This window comes from Temnothorax curvispinosus, unplaced genomic scaffold (assembly GCF_003070985.1).
Source record: "Temnothorax curvispinosus isolate PA1 unplaced genomic scaffold, ASM307098v1 QBEX01006657.1, whole genome shotgun sequence".
In the NCBI taxonomy this organism is placed as follows: Eukaryota; Metazoa; Arthropoda; class Insecta; order Hymenoptera; family Formicidae; genus Temnothorax; species Temnothorax curvispinosus.
Window position 1 is genome coordinate 190,295 of NW_020216437.1, and position 22,202 is coordinate 212,496.

Sequence of the window (22,202 nt, forward strand, 5' to 3'; positions counted from 1 at the left end):
CGTCCGGCATCATCGTCGTTCGTCGTTTCTCTGCCTGCGCTGCCTGCCGTTTCCGCTTTCAGCTTTCCGCCGCGTCACGTCGTGAATGACTCGTGCAACGTCCTTCGTCGTTCGTGCACGCATTTGTTCGCTAATCGCTCCCGACGATGTCTCGTGGGCCTCGTGGCGCAACGTAAATCTTGTTTCGTTACCGGATCTTCTCGCGGCACGTAAAACATCGGGCGAGTGGTAAGTAACATTCACGTAATTTCGGAGCCCAGCTCGCTAAGAGAGAAACATTCCGACGTGCGTCGGAAAAAAGGTGGCTGCGATGCGTTATGGCGCCGATGCCGTTCCCGCAGTCTCCGGGCCCCGGGCTTTCACCGCAACGACCATCTTGTCGGGAGGAGAGATCGATATAGCGCGCGTTTCTTGCCCGCCTAGGGCGAGCGTTGTCGCGAAATAACGGCGGGCGTCGTCCACGATTACGGGACGACGGCGACGACGCTTATGACGAGATTGACGAGATTGTGACGAGACGCGGCGTCGGGCGACGCTAAGTTTCGCCGACGGTGTGGTCGCCCGGACGCCCCGGACGGGTGCGATAACGCGCCAAGAACGCCTGCGAGCCTCCAACAGTTTGGCAAAAACCCCGCCGGACGTTTACTCATTACCGGACACGCGGTAATGAGCAGACACGTGTGACGGACAGCTTTTCGAATTTCGCTGGACAACGGTTCGTTCAGCGGGCACGTTGTCCTTGGAAGTTGGACGTTGGGCGTTCAAAAGGGCTTTTTTTTTTAATGCATGAGGAAACGGTTAGAGATATATGTAACAACGCTATACCTGCCGCTATACCTGTGTCCCTATATTTCTCGAGACACATAATATAACGGACACACGTGGTCGTGGATGCTCTCGTAGCCGCGATCGAAGGCACGAATAATTCGAACGCGACGATTTTTCATAGTCTTGCAGATTAGGTTCGACTCTTTGCCGAGCGAGAATGGAATCTATGGATGCGCGTCTCGTGGCGCAAGCGTTGAACTACCATGGTCAGCAGTTGCAGAAAGTGTGGGAAGGAGAACGCAACGAAAACGAGCTGGTCATGCTCAATCTCAAGGATCCTAGCTTTGAAATCTACCAGCAGCGACAAAAGACTCTCAGGTATACATCAATCACCTTTGACAATTATCCAGACACCCTGGAAATCTGTTTCGTGTTGTTGCATATTTTTGTTCATTAAAAGTTTGTGTGTTTCCTATAGCTTTGGAGATAGAGGCAAACGTTTGAAGCTTCAACAGTTTCTCACTAAAAAAGCTGATGACCTGTATGATAAGGCAAACTTGGAGAAATCTACAGACTGTGTTAAGCAGGAGATGGATGACGAAGGTAATAATTTTTTTACGTCTTTTATTATTATTATTATTATTATTCAGATACAACGTAATATTATACAATGTTGTGCAATAATGTGCATTTGTGTTTTCAGAATTTTATGCTACAGTACCAGCACTTGATACTTTTGTCACCATGGAGAAGTCCCAACGCATTCGCAATTTTTTGGAGGTAAAGAATGATTAAAAAAAAAAAAAGATCTGAAAGCACAAATTAGTTGTTATGAAATCTTATGGCAAGTCTAATTTTATATTATTTATCTATTTTATAGAGTTTAGTAATTGGGGATGTAATTTTCGCACAAGTAATGGGTAAAAGCGCCGCAGGTCTTCTTCTGAAGGTGCTTTGCAACTGTAGTGACTGTCCCAGAGTTGTTACTGAATTAGGAGTTAAGGTACGTCAATATATGATTTATCAAGGTACACGGTAGTGTCTCGCACCAAATACACGCGCAGTGAGACCCCACCGTGTATCTCCACACAAACCGTCGAGTCGCGAGTACTCGAAATTATTTTATCTCAACCGATCAAGTAGCTTAAGTTTGAATTATGATATAAGTGTTTTTATTTTTCCTCAATGTTTTCCCCCCTTTCCCCGAGCGGAGATATTACAATGCAAAGTCTTAAATTTTACAATTAAGATATGTCGTCGTCGTCCGTCGTCGTCGTCGTCGTCGCCGTAGTCATAGCCGTAGCCGTACGATTGTTTTTGCATCACTAAATGGCGATTTGAGAATATCTCGATAAACGTTACTTCGTTTAGCAATGTTTCCATGTACCATGTCTAATGTATCTTAAATTTCATTCGTGTTTAATAACAAAGGTTTTTGTATGTTTTGTTTATTAGGCACTAATACTAAATACGGCCACTGTGCCGGCGGTGGACAAGAAAGGTGTTACAAGAGGCTACATGGCAAATGATCTCGTCTGCGTCGTAGTCAGTGAAGTTAACGTTGAAGCTGAACGAGTGGTTGCAGTTATGAACGTACCTGCCCGGGAAGGGCAAGCACCACACCCACCTATGGGACTTATCCATTCCGATGATCTTCCAGAAGCCTATAAGTAAGTTAACACAACAAATTGGTTAGATATAATTGCAAGTCTACCGAATCCGTAATATGCTTCATTAACTCTTGTAAGTTGACTCCTTTATATCTTGGAGATATTTTATTCACATGATAAACAGTGAGAGCATTTTGTGATGTCACACTTTTGTTCATTGTGTATTACTATAAGAGCATTTGCACTGTTAAACAGAATATTTTTTTTTTTAAATCTAATTGCAATACATTGAGATGTAAAATTTATATATACACTGATGTCTTCTTTTAACTGTTTGTTGCTCTACATCATAGTAGATTTTATTATTACATATGTAATTTGTCGTGTTGTGTTCATTTTTTTTGTTTTTAGTTTTTTTTCCTTTTTTTAAAATAAGATGAAGGTAAGGATAATATGGCATGGTGGGAAAAGAAAGTCGAACTTTAACAGAAGCACTGTGATACTAACAAAATTAGGTGAATTAGTTTTGATTCCTCTTACACATTTTTATGAATTTAGGTGCCAGACACTCTATGTAACGTAAAAAGTTGATAGTCAGTATGATGATGAATTTCTAATGTGATACAAATGAATTCAAACCTTGAGCATTGGTTGACATGGCTCTATTGCGCACATATTCTATCTACGTTTGCGATATATTACTCTCAAAGCACCAGCCAGATTATGGCGCAAATGACTTTTGAAGTTGAATTTCCAGTATGAGACATTGAGCCTTGAGCGGTCAGAGTGAATGCAACAGACGGTAGGTATAACACTGATTTAAAGTTGTTTGGTCTCTTATAAGGATATCAAATGAAGAATATATATGTATATGTATGTTACTGTATTTTCATAAAATGGTATACTAATGTAATTTTTTGCGCAAATCATTTTGTATCATGGCATGAGGTATTCATATTTTTGTGTCCGATCGTACTTTCTTTGTAGAAGGTAAGGTGGAATAGATTTATAATCTTGTAGAGGAAGTTAGTGAGATTTGAGAAGTAGAGACCAAACAACTCGAGTCTTAATCGCCCAAAAACATTTTTACCTTTAATCTTCAAAAGAATCGCGCCTTATCATAATAATGCCTTAATGTTTAAACTTACAGCTTATATTGACAAATAAAAAAAAAAGTGATGTCATGTTGATAATTGACACCACAAAATGCAAACAGATGAAACTTCTACATCTAAAAAAATTTTTTTGGTCCGCCTTGGAAGATAATATATACTCAGGCGTGGCTCCCAACCTATCCTAGGGTTATGCAATTTATTTTATCGCACCAAAAAAACTTGTAAAAACCGAAACCACACCATCGATTGATGATAGGCCGTGTGATTTTGTGTTGAGCAAAAAAATCCTCTGATTACAAAATACTAGAAATATACGTCTTAACGGTGAAAGGTGAGAGACGAGTTTACATAATACTGAGGTTGTGTTACCAATGTAAATTTATAACAATGAGATTATATTTGCTAATAAAAAGGAATCTTACCTTCTGCACCGTATCCCTGTTTCGGACCCCTGCTGCTTCTTAACGGTACAAACGTAGATTTTGAACGACTCTAATACCGAAAGTTGCACAATAATTTATGTATGACGCAATCAAGAAGGGCTGAATTAATATTTAATGCACTTTTGGTATTAGTGCCGTATCATTGATTAATACATGCAGATCGAAGTGAAGAAACGTCATTGTACAGGAATAAATGAATAATTAAACTTTATTATATGTGTATATGGGAAGACTGCAACAAATAATGCACACAGCATAAATATGTATGTGCTTACAAAGCAGAAAACTATATGGAATACGACAAGGTGTTGGAGAGCAGGCGCACACGAAATGCCAGACAGGCGATATTTATCGTCAGGACCAATGTTATTTATCGACAGTATCAATGGATTCGGCTGTCATGATTATCAAGTCTTTAGTTTTACCGTTAATGAAGTAGCTTTGGTTTCCTCTTCTTTGGCAAAGGTCACGATGATTTTGCAATGTTTAATAATGAGGTATTTTTCTCTGTGGTGTAGGAAAGCGATCGACAACAAAGGTCAAAGTTATGAAGCGCTGTTGGAGAATAGTACTGGCTTCAACAATCCGAACAACATAAAATATCTGTGCGACTTAATCGGTCTTGGACAACAGAATCATTCTAATATGGTTGGATTGAGGTAAGAAACGTCGTTATAAAATTTATATATATATATATATATATATATATATATATATATATAAACCTAAATTCTTTACCTTATGCCTGATTATGTTTGTTTATTGATGTGCAGAGAGAGATTTGCACCAAATGAATACGCTTCTGAATTACGACAAACACAAGCGAGCAAGTGGGCATTCCGAAGTGTTGCTGAGGGTATAGATCATTTCAAGGCCGGTCGTCATTCCGAAGCTTTCCAGTGCCTCAACAAAGCGCTCACGGTTGATCCTCGCAACGTTGAGGGTTTAGTTGCTCGAGGAGCATTGTAAGTTTTAAATTGAAGTTTGCACTCATGTTTAATATGTTGATGTATACACAGACGTGTTTAACATACTATTTTGTGTTACAGATATGCGAACAGCGGAAGTTTCAAGAAGGCGATTGAAGACTTTGAGACAGCCTTGAAATTAAATCAAACGCATGCAAATGCTCGTAAGTATATGGCGGAAACGCTGGTTGCGCTCGGACGTAGTTACGAAGACGAGAAGAAATACGAAGATGCCCAAAAAGCATATGAGAACTGTTTGGCAATTGCACCGTATCACGAGGAAGCGCGAAATTCTATTGAATACATAAAATCTAAGACTCTCACAGCGTCACTGAACCCTCTGGATACCTTTAAGAGCTTTGAAGCTGAGAACGACGGTGCAGAAAATAAAAAGGATAAAAAGAAACGCAAAAAGGAGAGAAAATCTAGATCAAAGAAGAGACAAAGATGGAGTTCCAGCTCGAGTTCTTCATCCACCGGATCTTCGACCTCTTCAAGCTCAGACTCTAGCAGCTCGTCGTCATCGGGAAGTTCACGATCGGCATCCCGTTCACCGAATCGTAAACGCAAACATAAGAAAGATCATCGCAGTTCGCTTTCGCCACTTAGCAAGCGTATGGCCCAGTATAACAATCCTCCCGCTGCAACTACCACCACTCACGATCCTATCGCTCCGACCTCTTACCCCACAAACACACGTGAGAAAATGGACGACTACGAGAGCAAAGTACGCAAGTTTCTTGAGCAAACCAAGGACGATTCTGATTACGAAGATAAGGCAAGTATAACTTTATAGTTTTGCTCAATTGCAATATATTTCAAAGTATGCAACATGAAAATTAAAGTAACGCAAGATCACTTTTTTATGTGCAAACAGGTAAGGAAATTCTTGGAGGAGACAGCAAGATGGAAGAGAGAAAGGGAAAAGGAAAAGAAACATTCTGAGAGTGAAAAGATGAAGAAAAAGAAGAAGAAAGAAAAGAAGGGGAAAGATAAGGAAAAGGAGGACAAGAAGAGTCGGAAGAAGAAGAAGAAGGAAGAAAGGAAAAAGCGTAAAAACAAGGATAAGCTTGAACGAGATTTAGAAGCGTTGAAAAAGTCGTCTTTACCGGACTTGGAACAGTTAGAGTCCAAGCTTAATGCTTATTATGCGAAAGTCGAGAAAGACTGTGCGGCGCTTAAAAGGTTGGAATCATTGTTGGAATTTTCTCACAATAATGTGTTTAATATTTTTTTTATTACCTTCTAGTTAAGCAGCTTGACTTAAACTCGCGGGCTTTTTTTATTTACGCTGTTTTCATATCCTCAGCTAACACAAATGAACGGAAATCGCGCGGCCGTCAGATATCGTATTTTACTTATGTTTTTATATTTACTAGGTATGTAGCACAGTATAATGACATACCTTCCCCTCTTAGCAACGCGGAGAAGCTCGCTGAAAGTTCACGCAGGGAAGAGGAGCTGCGCAGAGAAAGAGAAAGAGACGATGCTTCGAAGGCATATCACGAGCGAGAATCCAGAGTGCCAATGACTGCGCAACAGAGGAAAGGTGTGTATAAAATAGCGTAAAGTGCATATTAAAGTTGTATACGCCAAATACAACAATGTAAGATCTTATCATAATCGTTTGTTGCAGAAATCCAGAGGAAACCACTAACAGACATATTTGAACAAGATTCCCAATTGATTCATCCCGAACCGAAACTCCCTACACTAGACACCGCTGCGTTAAATGCAAAGTGGAAGGCTGCGCAAGCCGCTAGGTAAATAATTTGAGGGACATTCAAGATTTTACAATAAATATAATTTGCAATTTATAATACATCGTTTCATGTTTTACTTAGCTGTGAATTTACATTCACACATGATTTCAGACAAAAGGACGTTCCTCCGCAAAAGTGGCAAGATGTCCCGGCGGAGAGCAAGAAGGTACAATCTAACGTCTTCGTGGACAGCGACGAGGACGATGACAATGAATTGGAGGAAAGAATTCAACGTGCGGCTCTTGAAAAATCTCATAATGCACGCAAAATGCGTGCGCAGGAACTTGCTGAGAAAAGAGTACCATCGTCACAACCTACACCAACACCACCACCACCCCTGCCGAAAGAACCCCCAATGCCAAAGCAAGCGCCTGTCAAGTATCCTACACCGCAACCACAGAACAAGTTCCAATCGTACAAGGATCTCACTATGTCCGTGTCACAGACTACACCAACCAAATTTGGCTCTAGCAACAATTTGGGCGGCAAGTTCCAACCGATCGGTCAAAATAGTGGGACTGGACATCCGCCGGAACCACCACGTCCTCCGCCAACGGCAAAGACTCAAGCTAAAGGTCCGAGAACTGATTCCGATAGTGAGAACGAGCGAGGTCATCGACAAACTCCGAAGAAACGCGAATCAAGCAGCAGGGGCGGCATGAGTAAGCGTATGAGTAGGGATCGTCCAGCGAAACGGTCTCGTAGTCGATCTCGCAGTGCCTCGAGTTCTGGATCGTCTAGATCTCGATCGGCGAGACGCAGTCGCTCACGCTCGTATTCAAATCGGCGTTCCGGCAGTTACGAGAGGAAATACAGCAGATCTCCTTCGGGTACGTACAGCAGATCACGATCACGTTCAAGATCCAGATCGTACACCAGAAGTCGCAGTCGCAGTAGGTCGAACGATCGAGGTTACTATCGCAAGAGACAATTCCGACCATACAATAATCGTGGCACGTACTACAAGCCACGCTTCCAAGGCTTTAACAATCCGAATCATCGTGGCGGCGGCAACAATTTCCAGAATCGAAACCGCTTCTACAACAATCAGCACAATAATCGTTTTGGCAATCGTCGCGGCGGTGGTTTTAACAATCGTGGTGGTCGTGGCGGCCGTGGTAATCGCGGAGGTAGATTCTTTCATAACAAGCAAGGCTTTCGTGATTTCCGCGACAGGCGGGACTTCAGAGACCGCCGTGCTTCGTCGCGCGATCGATACAGTGATCGCAGCTACTCACCCGATCCGATGAGGAAGGTTGACGAAGCGAAAGAGAAGATCAACAAGATGCTCGAAGGAGGTGACGACGTTGAACATCAACAGGGTGGTACCGGTGGTAGCTCGACCGTACCGCCTAATAAGAGACAAGCTGGACCCCTGAGCGAAGGAGAAGAGAGGGACGATGACGACTATGAGAGGTGGGGAGAGGGAGAGGGGGGCGACGCAGCCAGTGCTAAGGTTGGTTAGACTTCGCGTAGGTTTTCGGCCTACGAAACGATCAGCTCATCTTTACGATGATGATCATGATAACCTGATTGATGATAAAAGCGAGGAATATATAACAGATGAAGAAAGTGACTATAATGATGATGATGATCAGTCACGCGCGCCAAGGAATACTAGCCACGAGCCAACTAACTCTCGTTTGTTGCCAGAATGAAGGGGTCAAACCTGTCGGCGGTAACCTGGAAGGCAAGGAATTCTTCATTGAGCGCATGAAACAGCGAAGCAAGAACGTTTTAATGCAGAGAGCCATTGCAGCTAAGATTTGGTAGTTATGATCTATTACCGCCACCATCGCTGCTTCTCTGTGATATAGTCGCTTTCCTTCCATCGCCCGTGCTCTGAGTAGTCGACCGATTGATACGAGACACGCCGAGACACTTTTGTAGTTTTAGTGCCGATCCCTTCTATTGTATCACAAATCATAATTATAACGGTCGAAAATTCTATTTTTTAAATGTTATCTTAATTTTGTTTCCAATTTAAAGTTAGTCTGATTTAAACATGAATTAATCTAAATAATAATTGAGTAACAAATTATACGTAGCAATTATATCTATTATAGTGATTCACTTGTGAAGTTTCACCAACGCTTCAAGAAATAATTTCACATTTTGAGGGAGAAAAAAAAACTTGTGTCGATAAAGGTAATAAATATTTAGTTTACGTGCTTAGTTAAAATATTTAGTTAATATTAATGTATTCATATTCACTCTATATATGGTATATAGTTATAGCGTTCTCAGTTTATTAATACGCAATAAATATTCGATTAAGAGGCTACATATGTACAACGTAATTGGCGAGTGACTTTTCATTATCATTCGTTATCGGAAGCGAATGTTCACTTTTTCTTTATCCGATAGTGTACATTTTGGGGGAAATATTCGGTACCAAATTGAAGCAAAATCGTTCACTGGCCGGCAGAAATGCCTGGAAATTTTGATATATATATATATATATATATATATATATATATATATATTACATATATGTATATGTATTATGTCCAGGCATTCCTGCCGGTAGAGTGTTCAAGGGAAAGATCATGTATTTTTGTTTAAAAAATTCCCCGATGAGATATAACAGAGGTTGTCGCTTATATATATATATACAAATGCCCAACAGCAAAACATTCATTTTATTTGATCATCGTAATAATTAAATTAATCCTTGCAATAACTAAAGACAAAATCAGCAACGTAAACTTCTCCATCTCTGCAGAACGTTATTGAAAACATATTACTAAATTACGGGATTACTTATTTTAATCTAATAATACGAGCGATTTTATTATGAAGTAGGATAACTTATGTATGTTGTATGTAAATGAGTTGGCTGTACAATTGAAAGTCTCACAAAATATATAACACTGCAAGAAAACTGGAAGACTCCTCGATTTTCTGTCGTAGGAAATGAACATGTATCGTCTCCTTCCTGCGTGCTCGAGTATATCTAACGGCCCTTTTTAACCACGATTTATGGCACTCCGGTATCTACATACGAGAAAACTGGTTGCTGTATTTTGATACCGTGCGAGTACTTAAAAGTCCCCAACGACACGCACCGTTTTTCGTACACGTCTTACATTTGTTGCGAGTGCACGATGAGATTCTTCATATTTTTCGCTTTCGCCGTTCTCATCGGCGTTCATTGTTCCGGAGATTTGAACAGCGTATCTCAGGAGGCTGGAGAGAGTAAGTTTGTGTATACCGTGATCCCCGAGACACGGTCCTTTTTCGTAAGTCCGAGCGAGAGATCTCGAATCTCGACCGTAATTTATAATTTTTTTTTCTTCCGCTTCTTTTTTACGTGTGATGACACGATTCTGTAACTTTCTAGATGTAGATTATCAGAGCTATCAAGATCTTGATGCGTTTCTTTCCGAGGAATGCGAGGAACACGAGGAGTACAGCGAATGTTTCGGGGACCCGACCTGTCGGAAGACATGCGAGAATATAGACCGCTGGGAGACGATGGCTTGCGTCAGAACAAAGATCTGTATTCGGGGCTGCGTCTGCGAGGATGGTTACGTGCGGAACGATCGCGACGTGTGCGTCAGAGAAGCCAACTGTCCCCAAATACGACATTAAGGATAACTCTGCAAAAACGAGCTCGGATAAATCATGGTGAACGCGAGGAAAAGAGCGGATTAAAACGCCTGCCGTAGCTATTTGCTTTCGTCGAGTTTTTCGTCGATCTCTTTAGGGCCGTCGTCTTTAAAGCCACTTGCGTGTGTAATTCTTCAACATGATTATATATAAATGTATATGTATACATAATCGAGTGATTCAACGCAAATGAATCTTGTCGACGTCTCGAAATAAAAACGATTACCGAGGGAATGCCGCGATATAATTTAAATTGGATAAATTATGCATTCCTCAAACATGTTTGCGCGCATCGACGACGATGCACCTGCGTACGCGCGCATTCCGTGCGATAAACTGCGGCCGTCGTTTATTACTTCGCTTACTCGGACCTGACGTAAAAAGGAGCACGTAAGTGCAAGTTTTATCGTACCGAGCCATTTAAATTCCATTTCAAATTCACCGAAGCCTTGGAGGCCGCCCGAGGGCTCGTTCGAGTGCCTAACGCGTCCCATCTCTCTACGCGAACACGTTCGCTTGAAAGGCTTAATCGCGGGCGACGTCGATTATTAAGTTCGAGGGGAAAAGAAGGTTCAGGAGCTGCGAATTTGTTTATCGTTTTCGAGACGGATCGCGCGCGGCACGCGACGGGAAGGACGTCCTTTCGCGTCGAGGGAACGGAATTCCATCGCGATCGCGATGCAACGCTTCGCAAAATCCCACGTTGCTCCTAACTCACACGACTCCTCGGGATCCGGTGTCGGTGGCATCGTGCAACCAGTAACCACGCGCACGCACACAGCCTTCGCAGCAGTAACCAGTAACCACGCGCGGCGACTCACACGCACGTGGGCGCGCGCGACGGCCGGCACGGCGCGGCGCGCGGTCGTTGCTGTTTAGTCCACCCCGATCCAGCGGTCTCCCCGTCTCTCCTTCCCCTCTCCTCGTTCACTCTATCTCTTTTTCTCCGAGTCTCGACTTCCTCCCGTGCAAGCGAGCCACAGCCTCGGTCGGCCTCGGCCGTCCTTGCCCCTTCTGCTAGGCATCACGTCTGTTACCGCATCTACTAGCTGGCGCGAAAACATCAACTCGCTCAAACCCAACGGATTAGAAAGGCTCGCGAGCTGGGCTCCGTAGCGATGGGCCCGATCCGAGTCTCGTCCGCGCGCTCTCGAGCAATCTATGAACTTTGCCAAGGGCGAAGGAGAATACGTAATAAAATTCTCGACTTTTAAAGGGAGTGGTGCCATGTTCAACGAGACATGGGCCGAACAAGAATTTATGGTATACTGTTAGCGCCTTGAAATACGGACGCTGCCGTGGACCGGGCGCGGGGCGATTAGGGTCATTGCAGGATTGTCTGATTTACGACCTCATTTCAGATAGAGCGAGATATTTCAGATAAATATAGCTCGTGGCCGTGTGTTCACCTTCCGAGGATCGCCAATAAGTACCCGATAGGTACTTAAGGACACAAATAAGATTAGCACCTATTTAAGATTGCGGATACGTTTGTCCCGTTTATGGTTTAGGTTTACGCTTCCAGACACGGCCGAGCGCCGAGCTTCGACGATCTTTCGCGTCACATCTCTTTCGACTCTTGCGCGTCAAGACTTGGCTGAAAGTCTCAAGCGAGAGATTGTAAGCGTAATCTTGTGTACATTTGTCGCAATGCGTTCCTCGCGCGTACGCTCGGTATCTCTGCGCCAATTATAAGTTTCGCGGAAAATATGCGGCCTCGAGCTCCGAGCGTGCTATCTGTCGCGGTTGAAAGAAGCGAAGCATTCTCGTGGCTACGAGATACGACGCAATCGCCACGGTCGGCGGGAGAAGGTTGCCGACGATTAGCTCGTAGCTAATGAAAAATCAGGGTTGATCCCATCGCTAGAGCGACCCATCCCGCCGCCTCTCCTTGCGCGGCCGTTCGCGCGTAGGAGGGAAAGTTACCGGGAATTTTCTCCCTCCCGACTTCTCTCTCTCTCTCTCCCCCTCGAGACACCGACGACGCGACGGAAGCTGCAACCTCGACGATCGGCGCCCGGTCACGAAAACGAACGGACGGCGGTTGGGGAACGGGTACGGGAGGGAGACGGGACAAAGCATGGACGCGCGTGCTTTTTGTACGGCCGTTAAGCGCGCGCCGGAAGAGCCGGCAGGAAACGTCCGCGAACACGATTCCAGCCACGTTCGACTCTCCTCACGAGTTCAGGGCCCGAATCGAGCGAGGCGTCCGTCCGCGTCCGTCCGTTTCGCCACCGTGGATCCTCCGCGGGAAATGGAATTCCGAGGAGCGTTTCGGATACGATGGAGAAACGTTTATCGATCATTTCGCGTCGGATATCCTCGTCGATGTTCCTTACGGAATTACGATGACTTCACCGCGGGGGATATTCGAGTTCCTAGAGAGTTTTCTGAGAAAGCCGCGAGAACTTATAACGTCGAGTTGTCGAATTTTATCGTGGCGGTACATTTAATTACTTTGGCGAAATATATCGTTTATAACCCTCTACGTCTATTGTCAGCGAGATTTTATTTCGCACGTCCGTGAAACTGTATGGCTTACTAGAGATTTCTCTCTTTCTCTCTCTCTCTCTCTCCGCCTTATCCTTATTTATTATCTTTATGTTTCGTAAAGCTATCTCTGCTCGAACTGCGTCTCGCGCAAGAGTTCCGCGTATCACGAGATCATCGGCGGGCACACATCAGCATGCGCGAACTCGGGAAGACCCAAGAAATACAGGCGCGCGGAAAAGAAACGGCGTTTACCTGCCGCGAGAGGAAGACGCTGCGCGAGATGAGTTATGGTCCAATTAAGTCTCCGCGTCCGACACGCACCGTCTCTCTCCCTTCCTCCTTCCCTCGTTTTCTCTCTTTCTGTCTTTCTTGCCGATAAACATTAACTGACTAATGTCTACATTTAATATACTGACTTGGTATCTTGTAACGAAACTTAGCACGCCCCAGTAACGTCATTAGAAATATTACTTCCTTGTCGACACGCCGCGAGCTCGAAATAGTTTCCTTCCCGCACGTGCACTAAACACAGTTAAACGCCGGGTCGAAGTTAATTATCTGGCGCGGCGCGCCAATGTTAACAGTCAGCGCTAATGGGCTCGGATATCCGTGAAATCGTGCCGATAAGACGGTAGCAACAAATCGAGTTTTCAATCGTCAAAAAGAAAAGAACGAGTTTATTCTAGTTTACTCCGTGGAGAATTTAATTCTTTTCTCTACGGTCTCGCAAAAGTGAAGATGACTGCTTTAACGATTATTCAGGTATCTTTTTCGCCGGGCGAACAAAATGCATTTTTGTGTGAGAAACGCTTTAAAAATTTCAAGTCACATTTTTTCTTAACAATCACTTGTGGCTGGTCTATTGTACCGGAACCGCAAAACGATCCTCCTAGTTCCTCGAAATATTCCTTTCAAGTGTTTCGTTTCTCAAGTCGCTTCTTTTGTGTCGAACACACGCTTTTACTCGGGATTTTTAACTCGCTCGATTATCTCTTTAGTTCACTAAAAAACTTGCTCACTTTAGCTCGCAGTTCTGAATACCGATGACTTTCATAATTTTTAGGATTACTTCAAATCTATTGTTAAACTTTCCGTACAACTTGCGATTTCAATCATTTTTAATCCCAGAAATTTTGAAAACTATTTTATCGGTATTAATATCGTATCGTAATATTGAAAAGCAGAACAGTAAAACTGACAGTTTGGATTGAATAGGAGAAACCAGATATTTGTTTAAGCCTGTTTTGCATCTACCTGGGTGCTGACCTGTACGGTTTCAACGTCTCTTGTAACTTGATTATTTTTATGACTTTTCATACGAGCCGTCAGAGAGAACCTATTTCTGAGACTGCCTATTAACTTTAAAATCAGGTAAAAAAAAAAAGATTTTGTTTACTTCTTGGAATTAATTGCTAGGTAGTTGCTTGAGATATTCTTGACGCCAACTTAGGCCGGATAATCTTAAAACAGAAAAACGTAGAATAGGTATTTGTAGACAGTCAAATTGTATATTTTTGTCCTTCCCTCCTACAAATTTAACTGCGTTCGTCAGAGGCTGATCCTAGAAAAATCGCATGAACGTGTTCGATGGACGTATGGCGTCGCGTCGTGCCATGAATCACCTGCACATCGACGTCGTCATCGTCTCTCGGAATCTTTCCGGATGTACAAGATGGAAGGAAGACGGGAAGACCCGAGGAGCGAAGGAGCAAGACGTGAGCACGAAAGAGTGGGACGTCGCATTTTTTAATCGTTATGAACGCGATATTGAGACACGTCGCGATTGGCCGAGCCGACGAAATACGAGCGACAACTGCCGATATCTAACATCATCTACCGGCACGTAATACATATATATGTTACAGCAAGCTGCATTCTTTCGCTTTTTCCTTGTTCGTTGTGGCATGACCTATATATACTCGCGCGTGCAGTTTGCCGAACATGTCTAAAGTGTGACGAATATGTACACACTGAGGCCACAAGTGCCTTAAAGCACGTATATCGAGGCGCGTGCTTCCCGTCTAAATGTGCGCATCATAACTGTTAGTTATTCGAGAAACATTATTATATTGCTATATTATTAATTATTATATTATTGTGTAAAAAGAGTATATTATATTAAACTACGAAATATCAGTTGTTTCAAGACAGCGTTTTCGAACGACCGACAATCACGACGAGCGAATAATTAGACAAGGAGCACGCGTCCCAAATATTCCTCCGATATGCCTGACGCTGACGAATTCACGATTCACAAGACATTACGATCTCGTGTGTACGTTGTACGGAGCCCGAAGCGTTTAAGAAGTTTACTCCATTGACTGTCTGACGTGACGAGAACGGAGAAGATTTATCTCTACGGGGCGCACGCCGAACGTTCTGCCCCGAATTCCGTTTAAACTGTTACATCGCAGGCCACTTTTCATTGCGCACTTGAAGTCCGCGGCTCGTTTTTTATTTATCAACGTTGCGTATCGGAGCGTGCGCCGAAACCGTGCCCGGGGCACGGCGACGAAAGCGATAAAAAAAAGGGGAAAAAAATACGAGCGCAATGCGGTCAATCTATCACCGCGTTAACATGTCTTTCTAGATTCAAAGCTCTGTGCGTATGCACTGTGCACACATTGCGCACGTCGTAGACAACGGTCGTCCTTATCGAGATCGCCTGATTTATTTACGCGTCGGAAGCCTTAAAGCGGCGGCTTATTAAAAGGATCCGTAACGCACACGCGTATAGTTGTAATCGCGGCACACATCCTCGTTCCTCTTATTCTCCTTTTCTATCCTTCCCCTCCCCCCTGCTTTTTAGCCGCCGTCGCTCCCTCCCGCACCACGGTACCGGTCTTTCGCTGCAAAACCGATAAATTATGCATTCCATTATTCATGCTCGCTCGCCGTAATCATGTACGGCGGTTGACAAGATCCTGTCATGCTTTACAGGCCTCCTGGCTTCGCGTTTGTTTGCTACTCCGCGAAGTAAGGAGGACCGTTTACGGCAGTGAGACTGCAAGCTATTCAATTTACCGGCTCTGAATACACGGCCGAGCTTTGAGGATATGGGAGTCCGAAGGATACGCGGAAAGAGAGAGAGAGAGGAGGTACGCCCGTCTAGCCTAAGACCGTGCGTAAAATTCGAAAGGCCGAAGAAGAGATGCCGGAAAACGATAAATTATTTATAAGCCGCACTTGAGAGGCTATCGCACCAAGTTTCGCGCTTGTCCTGTTGCACGCGCGCGCATATTCAATGAACTTTGAAATGCTAGATAGCTAGATATTAACGATGTAAAATAGAACGGAAAATATCGCGGCGCCCGTGGCTGTGAGTTGTTAAATCGATAATAGCGCGCTCGGCCATCTTTCTCTCATTTAATTCAAACAATTCGAATGAAGTTTGCCGCTTAGAAACGGCACGCCAGGTGTTAAAACGCAACGACCACGACGCCGCGACGGGGACCGTTTTCTATTTCTTTGATGTATGCATGTGCTCGCGCCCATATTACAAAAAATACTTGTATTTATCTGATTATTATTCAAATGCGCGAGATAATTGGAAGAAATCGCAGATCGAGCATGCCGCTATACTTTCTCACAGTGCACAGTACGCAGCAACAAAACGGAGAAAGAAAAGAGAGAGAGAGAGAGAAACAGAACAGCCATTCGACAACGGGAAAAATCCTATCGCGGGCAGGTTCCTTCCTGTTTTGCTAAAGTCAGGTATGCGCGTGTAGGAGAAGAAATCAGGGGAATCTGGGGAACATTAAAACGTCGCCCAAAGGTTTTGAATCCTAAACTCGCGCTCCAGGCGATCCCGAGTCCCGAGATAGGAAGTAAACGGGCGCGCATTTGAACGAGCCGTTCGGCCGCGCTCGCCGGCGCTCGGCAGTCTTCGCGTCGCGGTCGCCCTGCCAGGCTGCCACTCCGTCCCCTCCCTCTACTCGTCTCGCGTCCGTCGTCATCGCTTGTACTGGCGCGCGGTAGTGGGGACATCGGCGGAAGGCGGCAGGGCAGGCTCAATTGTCGGTGGATCGTCGTAACGTGTGGACGAGCGCGCGTCGAGGTCGAGGGTTCGGAGCCAGGGATTAAGAGCGTGTGCCGCGATCCGGGGCGCGCGCCCGGTGCAAGAGCGGAAACGACGCGTGCACGGGCCGAAGTCGGTTACGAGGCGAAGTGTGTCCCGCGGGTGTGTTTGCGTGCGCGCGCGCACGACGTGCGGATAACTTCACGCGGTAAGCGCGTGAGCCTCTGCCCGCTGCCGGACGATTTCCGAGTTCCGAGTTCCGTTCGTTCGACGTTGACAACTCTCTCGGCCGAGCCCGCTCGTTTTTCGCACCCTGAGATGCGCGTTGCGGCCGTGGCGTTTATCGCGCGAAACAACCACGCGATATTTCGCGCTCCGTGGCGTTGACGGAAACGAGCGCGCCCGCGCGCGCGCTCGCTCGCTCGCTCGCGTCCACCGTGATCGGAGGATCGGAAGATCGATCGTGAGTGAGAGGGAAGAACGACTTAAGGAAGGATAACAAAGACCCTCTCTCGTGTTGCTCGTTGTCAGTGACAGGCTGAATCAGTGTGTGTGCGCGCCGAATATTTCGGGATCCGCCTGGATATTTTGTGGTTTACGTTCAACTCGCCGATCGGGAGCCCCCTTGGCAGCAACGGCCATGACCGCGGACAGCCTGTTCGAGACTACCAGCATCCCGGGGCATCTCGCTCCCACGCCCGAGAGACTGGAGAGACTTCTCTCGAAACAGACCCTCGAGGAGCTCTACGAGGTCGAGGAACAGCCTTTCGCACGGTAAGCCACGACTCGAAACACGCGGCTTCATCTCTTTCTCTCCGTTTCCTCTGCCTCTCCTTCCTCTCGCGATCGCGCGACGCGCTCCACTCTCTTTCTCTCCCCTCCCCCGCTCCCGGGTTGTCTTTGTCTTCGCGTAACCTAACGAGGCTAGGCCGCTTCCGACCTGCCGCGACTCCGGTGACCTCCCGAGGCCGAGCTTAACCTCTTCCGTGCGCTCGATGTCTATCAATATTTACGCTCGAGTCGATCACTATAATGAACGCTGTTAGAGAATGAGCTTTTTTTTTTTTATCGCGACATCTGATACCTGTGTATTGTGTGCGCGAACAGATGCGGCTTCCCGTCAGGTTCCGCATAAGAAACTCAACAATTTAATGGCCTTCTTTGCTTTACGCCAATATCTTATGATATCGATAATTAAATTGATAATTGGCTGCGTGCTAAAGTGAATCCGTACTTTATACCGTTCGAGTTATCTTCAAGACGTAATACGCCTTATCGATACGATATGTTCTTTTGTTACACGCGATCATACGTGCGCGCGATACGATACATTTCAAAAATATTTTTTGTGCACGCTCGCGCTTCCATTAAACCCACGAGTAATCGCATCGAGACACGCGCGTGTCACGAGATACTAATTACCCGCATCTCGCGCGTTACCTCGTACGCATTTATCACCTACGATGATAGATCGCATTCGCACGCTCTCGCACACAATAGCGTCAAATCGCGTCCCCCTTTCTCGCGCGCATCGAATATAATTCGCTTGAGAAACGAGGCTCCTTACGCACGGAGGACCTTTCGTAAACCGCATTTCCTTTGCAGCGAGACCTTATTTTATTTTTTTTTTACCTTCTCGGTTCGTTAAAACAGAGCACCTGATCACAGAAATTTTTATATTCGGTATATTCCAAACTGCACCCCCCGCACGAGTGGGGCTCGTGCGGAGAAACTGGGATATCTTTCGGAGGAGACATTAAATTTAGAAATTGGTCGTCAAGTTTGGGGAGCTTGGGAGTTTTGGTCAATAAAATGGTTAATACACTATAAATAATTTCATTGTTATTATTAGTTGTATTGTCCGGCCGGTAGGTCGTCATCTGTCAAAATAATAATATAAAAACGTTAATGGCTTATTTACGCGCGATTTAAGCGCGGGTTAAGAGATCCGATAATGTACGAATGATTTTAGCTCTTCGCGCAAGCGTGATTAATCGCGAGAGAAAAATTGAGGGTTATCTCAGGCGCATTAAATTAATTTATAAGATTTTCGCTTTACGGGGAAAAGATGAGCGAGGTTTTATCGTCACTCAATTTTGCGTCGTATTTATATCCGCATTTTATCGTCGTATTAAAGTTACTGCATAATCGCGTTACGACACGCGTCTTATACCTATTAAAAAAAAAAACCGCGCTCGTTATTCGCGCCTCTCTCCGGTTTACCTTTAACTAATTTTCCGCAAATCCCTCGGATATCGGCCTCCCTTGCGTAATTGCGTGTTAAATCACGCGCGTCGACGGAAACGCGCTCGTTATGGAACCATTTCACACGTGTCTACGATTTTTTAGTGATTTACCGCGGAGAATACTAATGCTACCTTTTCATGCGATAGATCGTTACACGTAGCAAGAAAGTAACAGCTTCTAAACACATATGATACCATTGTAAATATTCTCGCCGCAGTATTTTACCGCCGTTATTATATCAAAATTCCAAAATTGGGGTGCTAACTTTACAAAGGTCAAGGAATCTCGCTAAATTATTTCGTCGCGACAACAACGACGACAGTCGGGAGTTTCTCCTTAACCCATAACCGTACCGTAGCGTCTTACTGGCGCCCACGTGTTTCCGTTCGTTGACCAGGGCCCCGGGCCACCCTTACCTCGGCCCTGAGGACCTCTCTTCGTGAAAGAAAGTGCTCCCACTGCGAGATCGAGGTCGAGACTTCGTTCTTCTCGTCTCGATACATTCTTTTACGACTTGGCTGGGAAGGGACTCCCGCTGCTCTCTTCCCCCGAAGACGTTTCCGCCGCGCCGCCGCCGCGCCGACGAAAAGAACGAGTGGAGCAGGCCGCTCGAAACGGTCTTTTTCCGAAACTATGCAAGGCCGTTCAGGGCCCCTCCATCCACACGGCACACGCACGCAGATCCGAAGCTGCGTGACGTGTCCTGCGAACGGCTGTTGCGTCTAAAATTCTAAAGGAAGTGGGTCCGGGGAGAAATCCTCTCGAATGGCATCCATATGTCTGATTCAAGCGCCATCGGTTATATCGGTTTCCCACAATTCGCTTCCCCTAACGATGATGCTAAATTCATGAAAGACAACGACGTGCACGCAATTCATGCTTGCGGCCAAGCGCAACGTAAGATTACTCGGTTTACGATGCGATATTATACTTGGAAGGATCATCGATGCCGATTATACATACAGGGGAGGAATGGAATGCTTTTAATTACGCAAATGCGAAGGAAAACATGGTTGATATCATAGCAGAAAATAAATAAGAAACTTATCTGTGTGTATAGAAATTCAATACAGCGTTACATTGTTTTCACTATTTGATCATTTGGGTACGTAATAGACGACCGTTGATCGTGTTGGGTCATAGATGTGGCCTCCGTGGTGAGATTGCGAGTTGAAAAATCGGATCGAGCGAAACGACGAAAGCGCGGGGAAAATCTCGAGGCTTAAGATTAATCGTGATAACGCTAATTAACGATTAACCAGCCGCGCGTATAAATCTCTTACATGCCGCGGCCAAGCGTTGGAAATCCAACTATCGTAAATCCTCGATGAACTTTAACGCGTCACGTAGATATAATATCCGATAATTGCTAAGCCGGGTAGTTGGCTAAACATTTTATCCGCGGCTTATATTACGGCGGGAAATAAATTTCTGCGAATTAGAAGAGATTCTCCAGAGTTATCTCTTCTAATGCGTGGCTTTAATATATCTCTCTTCTGAGAGAGAGAATTAAATACTTTCGATATACGTATTTACGATTACGTATCATATGTTATTATTTTGCGTTTACACTACTTTTAGCGAACTCGAGCGTCAGCTCCGTGAATAATATCACGATTAATTTACCGTTAGACTGTCTCTGTCCTGGAATTTTTATAACTTTGTAAGAACGCGACACGTGGTGATGCGACTTCCTCTCGCCTCGCGGTATGTTATAACGTCTCCTTAACGACCGGACGCACCCGGGACCTTCCTGGGGTGGCAGTGTGGTCTTGTGGTAAAGCGCCAGACTCGTAACTCCGAGGAACCGGGTTTGAATTCACCTGATCACAGGAATTTTTATATTCCAAACTGCACCCCCCGCACTAGTGGGGCTCGTGCGGAGAAACTGGGCTATCTTTCGGAGGAGATATTAAATTTGAAATTGGTCGTCAAGCTTGGGGAGCTTGGGAGTTTTGGATAAAAAAATGCGTTAAGCACCGTCGAGATTTATGCAAATCGTCAATCACCGCGCTTCGTGACAGCGCGACGCCGTGGAATGAAAAGTATCAGATAATAATCGCCGCCGCGCTCTGCCCAACACCTGCCGCGTTCTAGAATTTCTCACGAGATCCGCCCGGCCGCGATTTTATTTGCTTCAGCGTGGAATAATTTTACAAGTATACTTACTTCACAAAATATACGTCCGTAGTAACATTTTGAACTTTAAACGCTGCGAGCAATTTTTAATAATTTTTAATAATTATCTTTTATCGCTTTCCCGTTCTTTACAACATAAATATAACAAACATGATAACAATAAGTAAGACAGAATAACAAGTTGATTTTTCAAGTGTTTAATTTTCCATAAAGTTATGCTTGCACTGGGGACAACAGTGGTACTTATCGAGAGGGTTAAGATTTCCACTTGTACATTACGAAGTTGCATCCTCTCTTTCTCTTTTTCTCCGCTTTTCATAAGAGACTCTAACGTAGTCTACTGCACACAAAAGCGCATCGAGGAACTGAAGTTTCCAAGAGAATCCAGTGCCTCAACACATGCGTTTATATTCACGCTTTGATATAGCGATCCCAATCGCGAGTGACACATCGTATATCGTCACGATATTAAATAAATAGAGTCTTCCTGGTATCAATTTTCAGCGAGCTCGCTTCTCTGTCCTCGCCCTCGCCTTCCCTCGCCGCTTCCTCGATCGCGAGTACGTGCAATCGAGCGCAAACAAATCGCGTCAATGTTTATCTCACCGCCGCGCCGTGCCGTGGCGTTTGCGACATCGCGTCGTGCGCGTGGGGCCCGGTGAACGAATTATATTGCGCGCAAAATGCGGAATGCGGAATGCGTCGCTCAGCGCGAAAAAACGATTTGGCGTTACACAATCTTTCTCGGCCGCACGGAAATCGCGTGGTTTCCCGCTGCGCGACTCGATTTCCCTACGAGCTCGAACGCTCTCCTCTTTCTTTCTGCGTTCGTTAACCGGCCGCGTAAGGCGGTTATTCATAACCGCTCCGCACAGTAAACCGGCGATAAGCGAAGCAGCCCTGTCGTTGCTTAACGGCGCGCTGCCAGCCCGCGGACTCTTCAGCCGCGTGCACGAATCGTCAAGCCGACGCCATAAACGTCGGCCACGGCGGGGCCTCGGTATAAATATTACGTCTGTATCGGCC

The 22,202-nt window shown here is 45.1% G+C and overlaps 3 protein-coding genes across 8 annotated transcripts in view; all 3 read left to right on the forward strand.

Moving 5' to 3' along the window:
• Window positions 1–76: 76 nt before the first annotated feature.
• On the forward strand, window positions 77–9,123 carry LOC112456210 (tetratricopeptide repeat protein 14 homolog). 6 transcript variants are annotated; one of them, XM_025018613.1, is made up of 15 exons: window positions 77–228; window positions 950–1,146; window positions 1,229–1,371; window positions 1,472–1,548; window positions 1,649–1,771; window positions 2,224–2,438; window positions 4,455–4,595; window positions 4,710–4,901; window positions 4,986–5,682; window positions 5,782–6,089; window positions 6,284–6,453; window positions 6,541–6,667; window positions 6,749–8,123; window positions 8,321–8,436; window positions 8,734–9,123. In XM_025018613.1, exons 2-15 carry the CDS (start codon window positions 986–988, stop codon window positions 8,771–8,773), a joined length of 3,885 nt encoding a protein of 1,294 aa, XP_024874381.1. In that variant the 5' UTR covers window positions 77–228; window positions 950–985; the 3' UTR covers window positions 8,774–9,123. The 6 variants fall into 6 exon arrangements, with proteins under 6 accessions (XP_024874381.1, XP_024874382.1, XP_024874383.1 ...); XM_025018614.1 differs by having other exon boundaries at window positions 6,323–6,453; XM_025018615.1 differs by having other exon boundaries at window positions 78–228; window positions 1,247–1,371; window positions 6,779–8,123.
• Window positions 9,124–9,131: 8 nt separating this feature from the next.
• On the forward strand, window positions 9,132–10,544 carry LOC112456212 (venom peptide CtAPI-like). Its single transcript, XM_025018620.1, has 2 exons — window positions 9,132–9,865; window positions 10,011–10,544. The coding sequence occupies exons 1-2, from the start codon at window positions 9,775–9,777 to the stop codon at window positions 10,259–10,261; spliced, it is 342 nt and encodes a 113-aa protein (XP_024874388.1). The 5' UTR covers window positions 9,132–9,774; the 3' UTR covers window positions 10,262–10,544.
• A 6,233-nt stretch (window positions 10,545–16,777) lies between these two features.
• The window catches only part of LOC112456146 (serine/threonine-protein kinase 17B-like), an 88,621-nt gene continuing 83,196 nt past the window's right edge, over window positions 16,778–22,202 (forward strand). Inside the window, exon 1 of the mRNA XM_025018510.1 lies at window positions 16,778–17,564. Within this exon, the coding sequence (XP_024874278.1) occupies window positions 17,431–17,564 (134 nt within the window). The 5' untranslated portion in view covers window positions 16,778–17,430. The remainder of the gene's footprint in view (window positions 17,565–22,202) is intronic.

Coding starts and splice junctions, on each gene's coding strand:
- LOC112456210 (XM_025018613.1), top strand. CDS start 986: ATGGAATCTATGGATGCGCGTCTCGTGGCGCAAGCGTTGAACTACCAT. Junction 5,683..5,781: donor ATTCTGATTACGAAGATAAG/GCAAGTATAACT, acceptor ATGTGCAAACAG/GTAAGGAAATTCTTGGAGGA. Junction 8,124..8,320: donor GCGACGCAGCCAGTGCTAAG/GTTGGTTAGACT, acceptor GTTTGTTGCCAG/AATGAAGGGGTCAAACCTGT.
- LOC112456212 (XM_025018620.1), top strand. CDS start 9,775: ATGAGATTCTTCATATTTTTCGCTTTCGCCGTTCTCATCGGCGTTCAT. Junction 9,866..10,010: donor ATCTCAGGAGGCTGGAGAGA/GTAAGTTTGTGT, acceptor GTAACTTTCTAG/ATGTAGATTATCAGAGCTAT.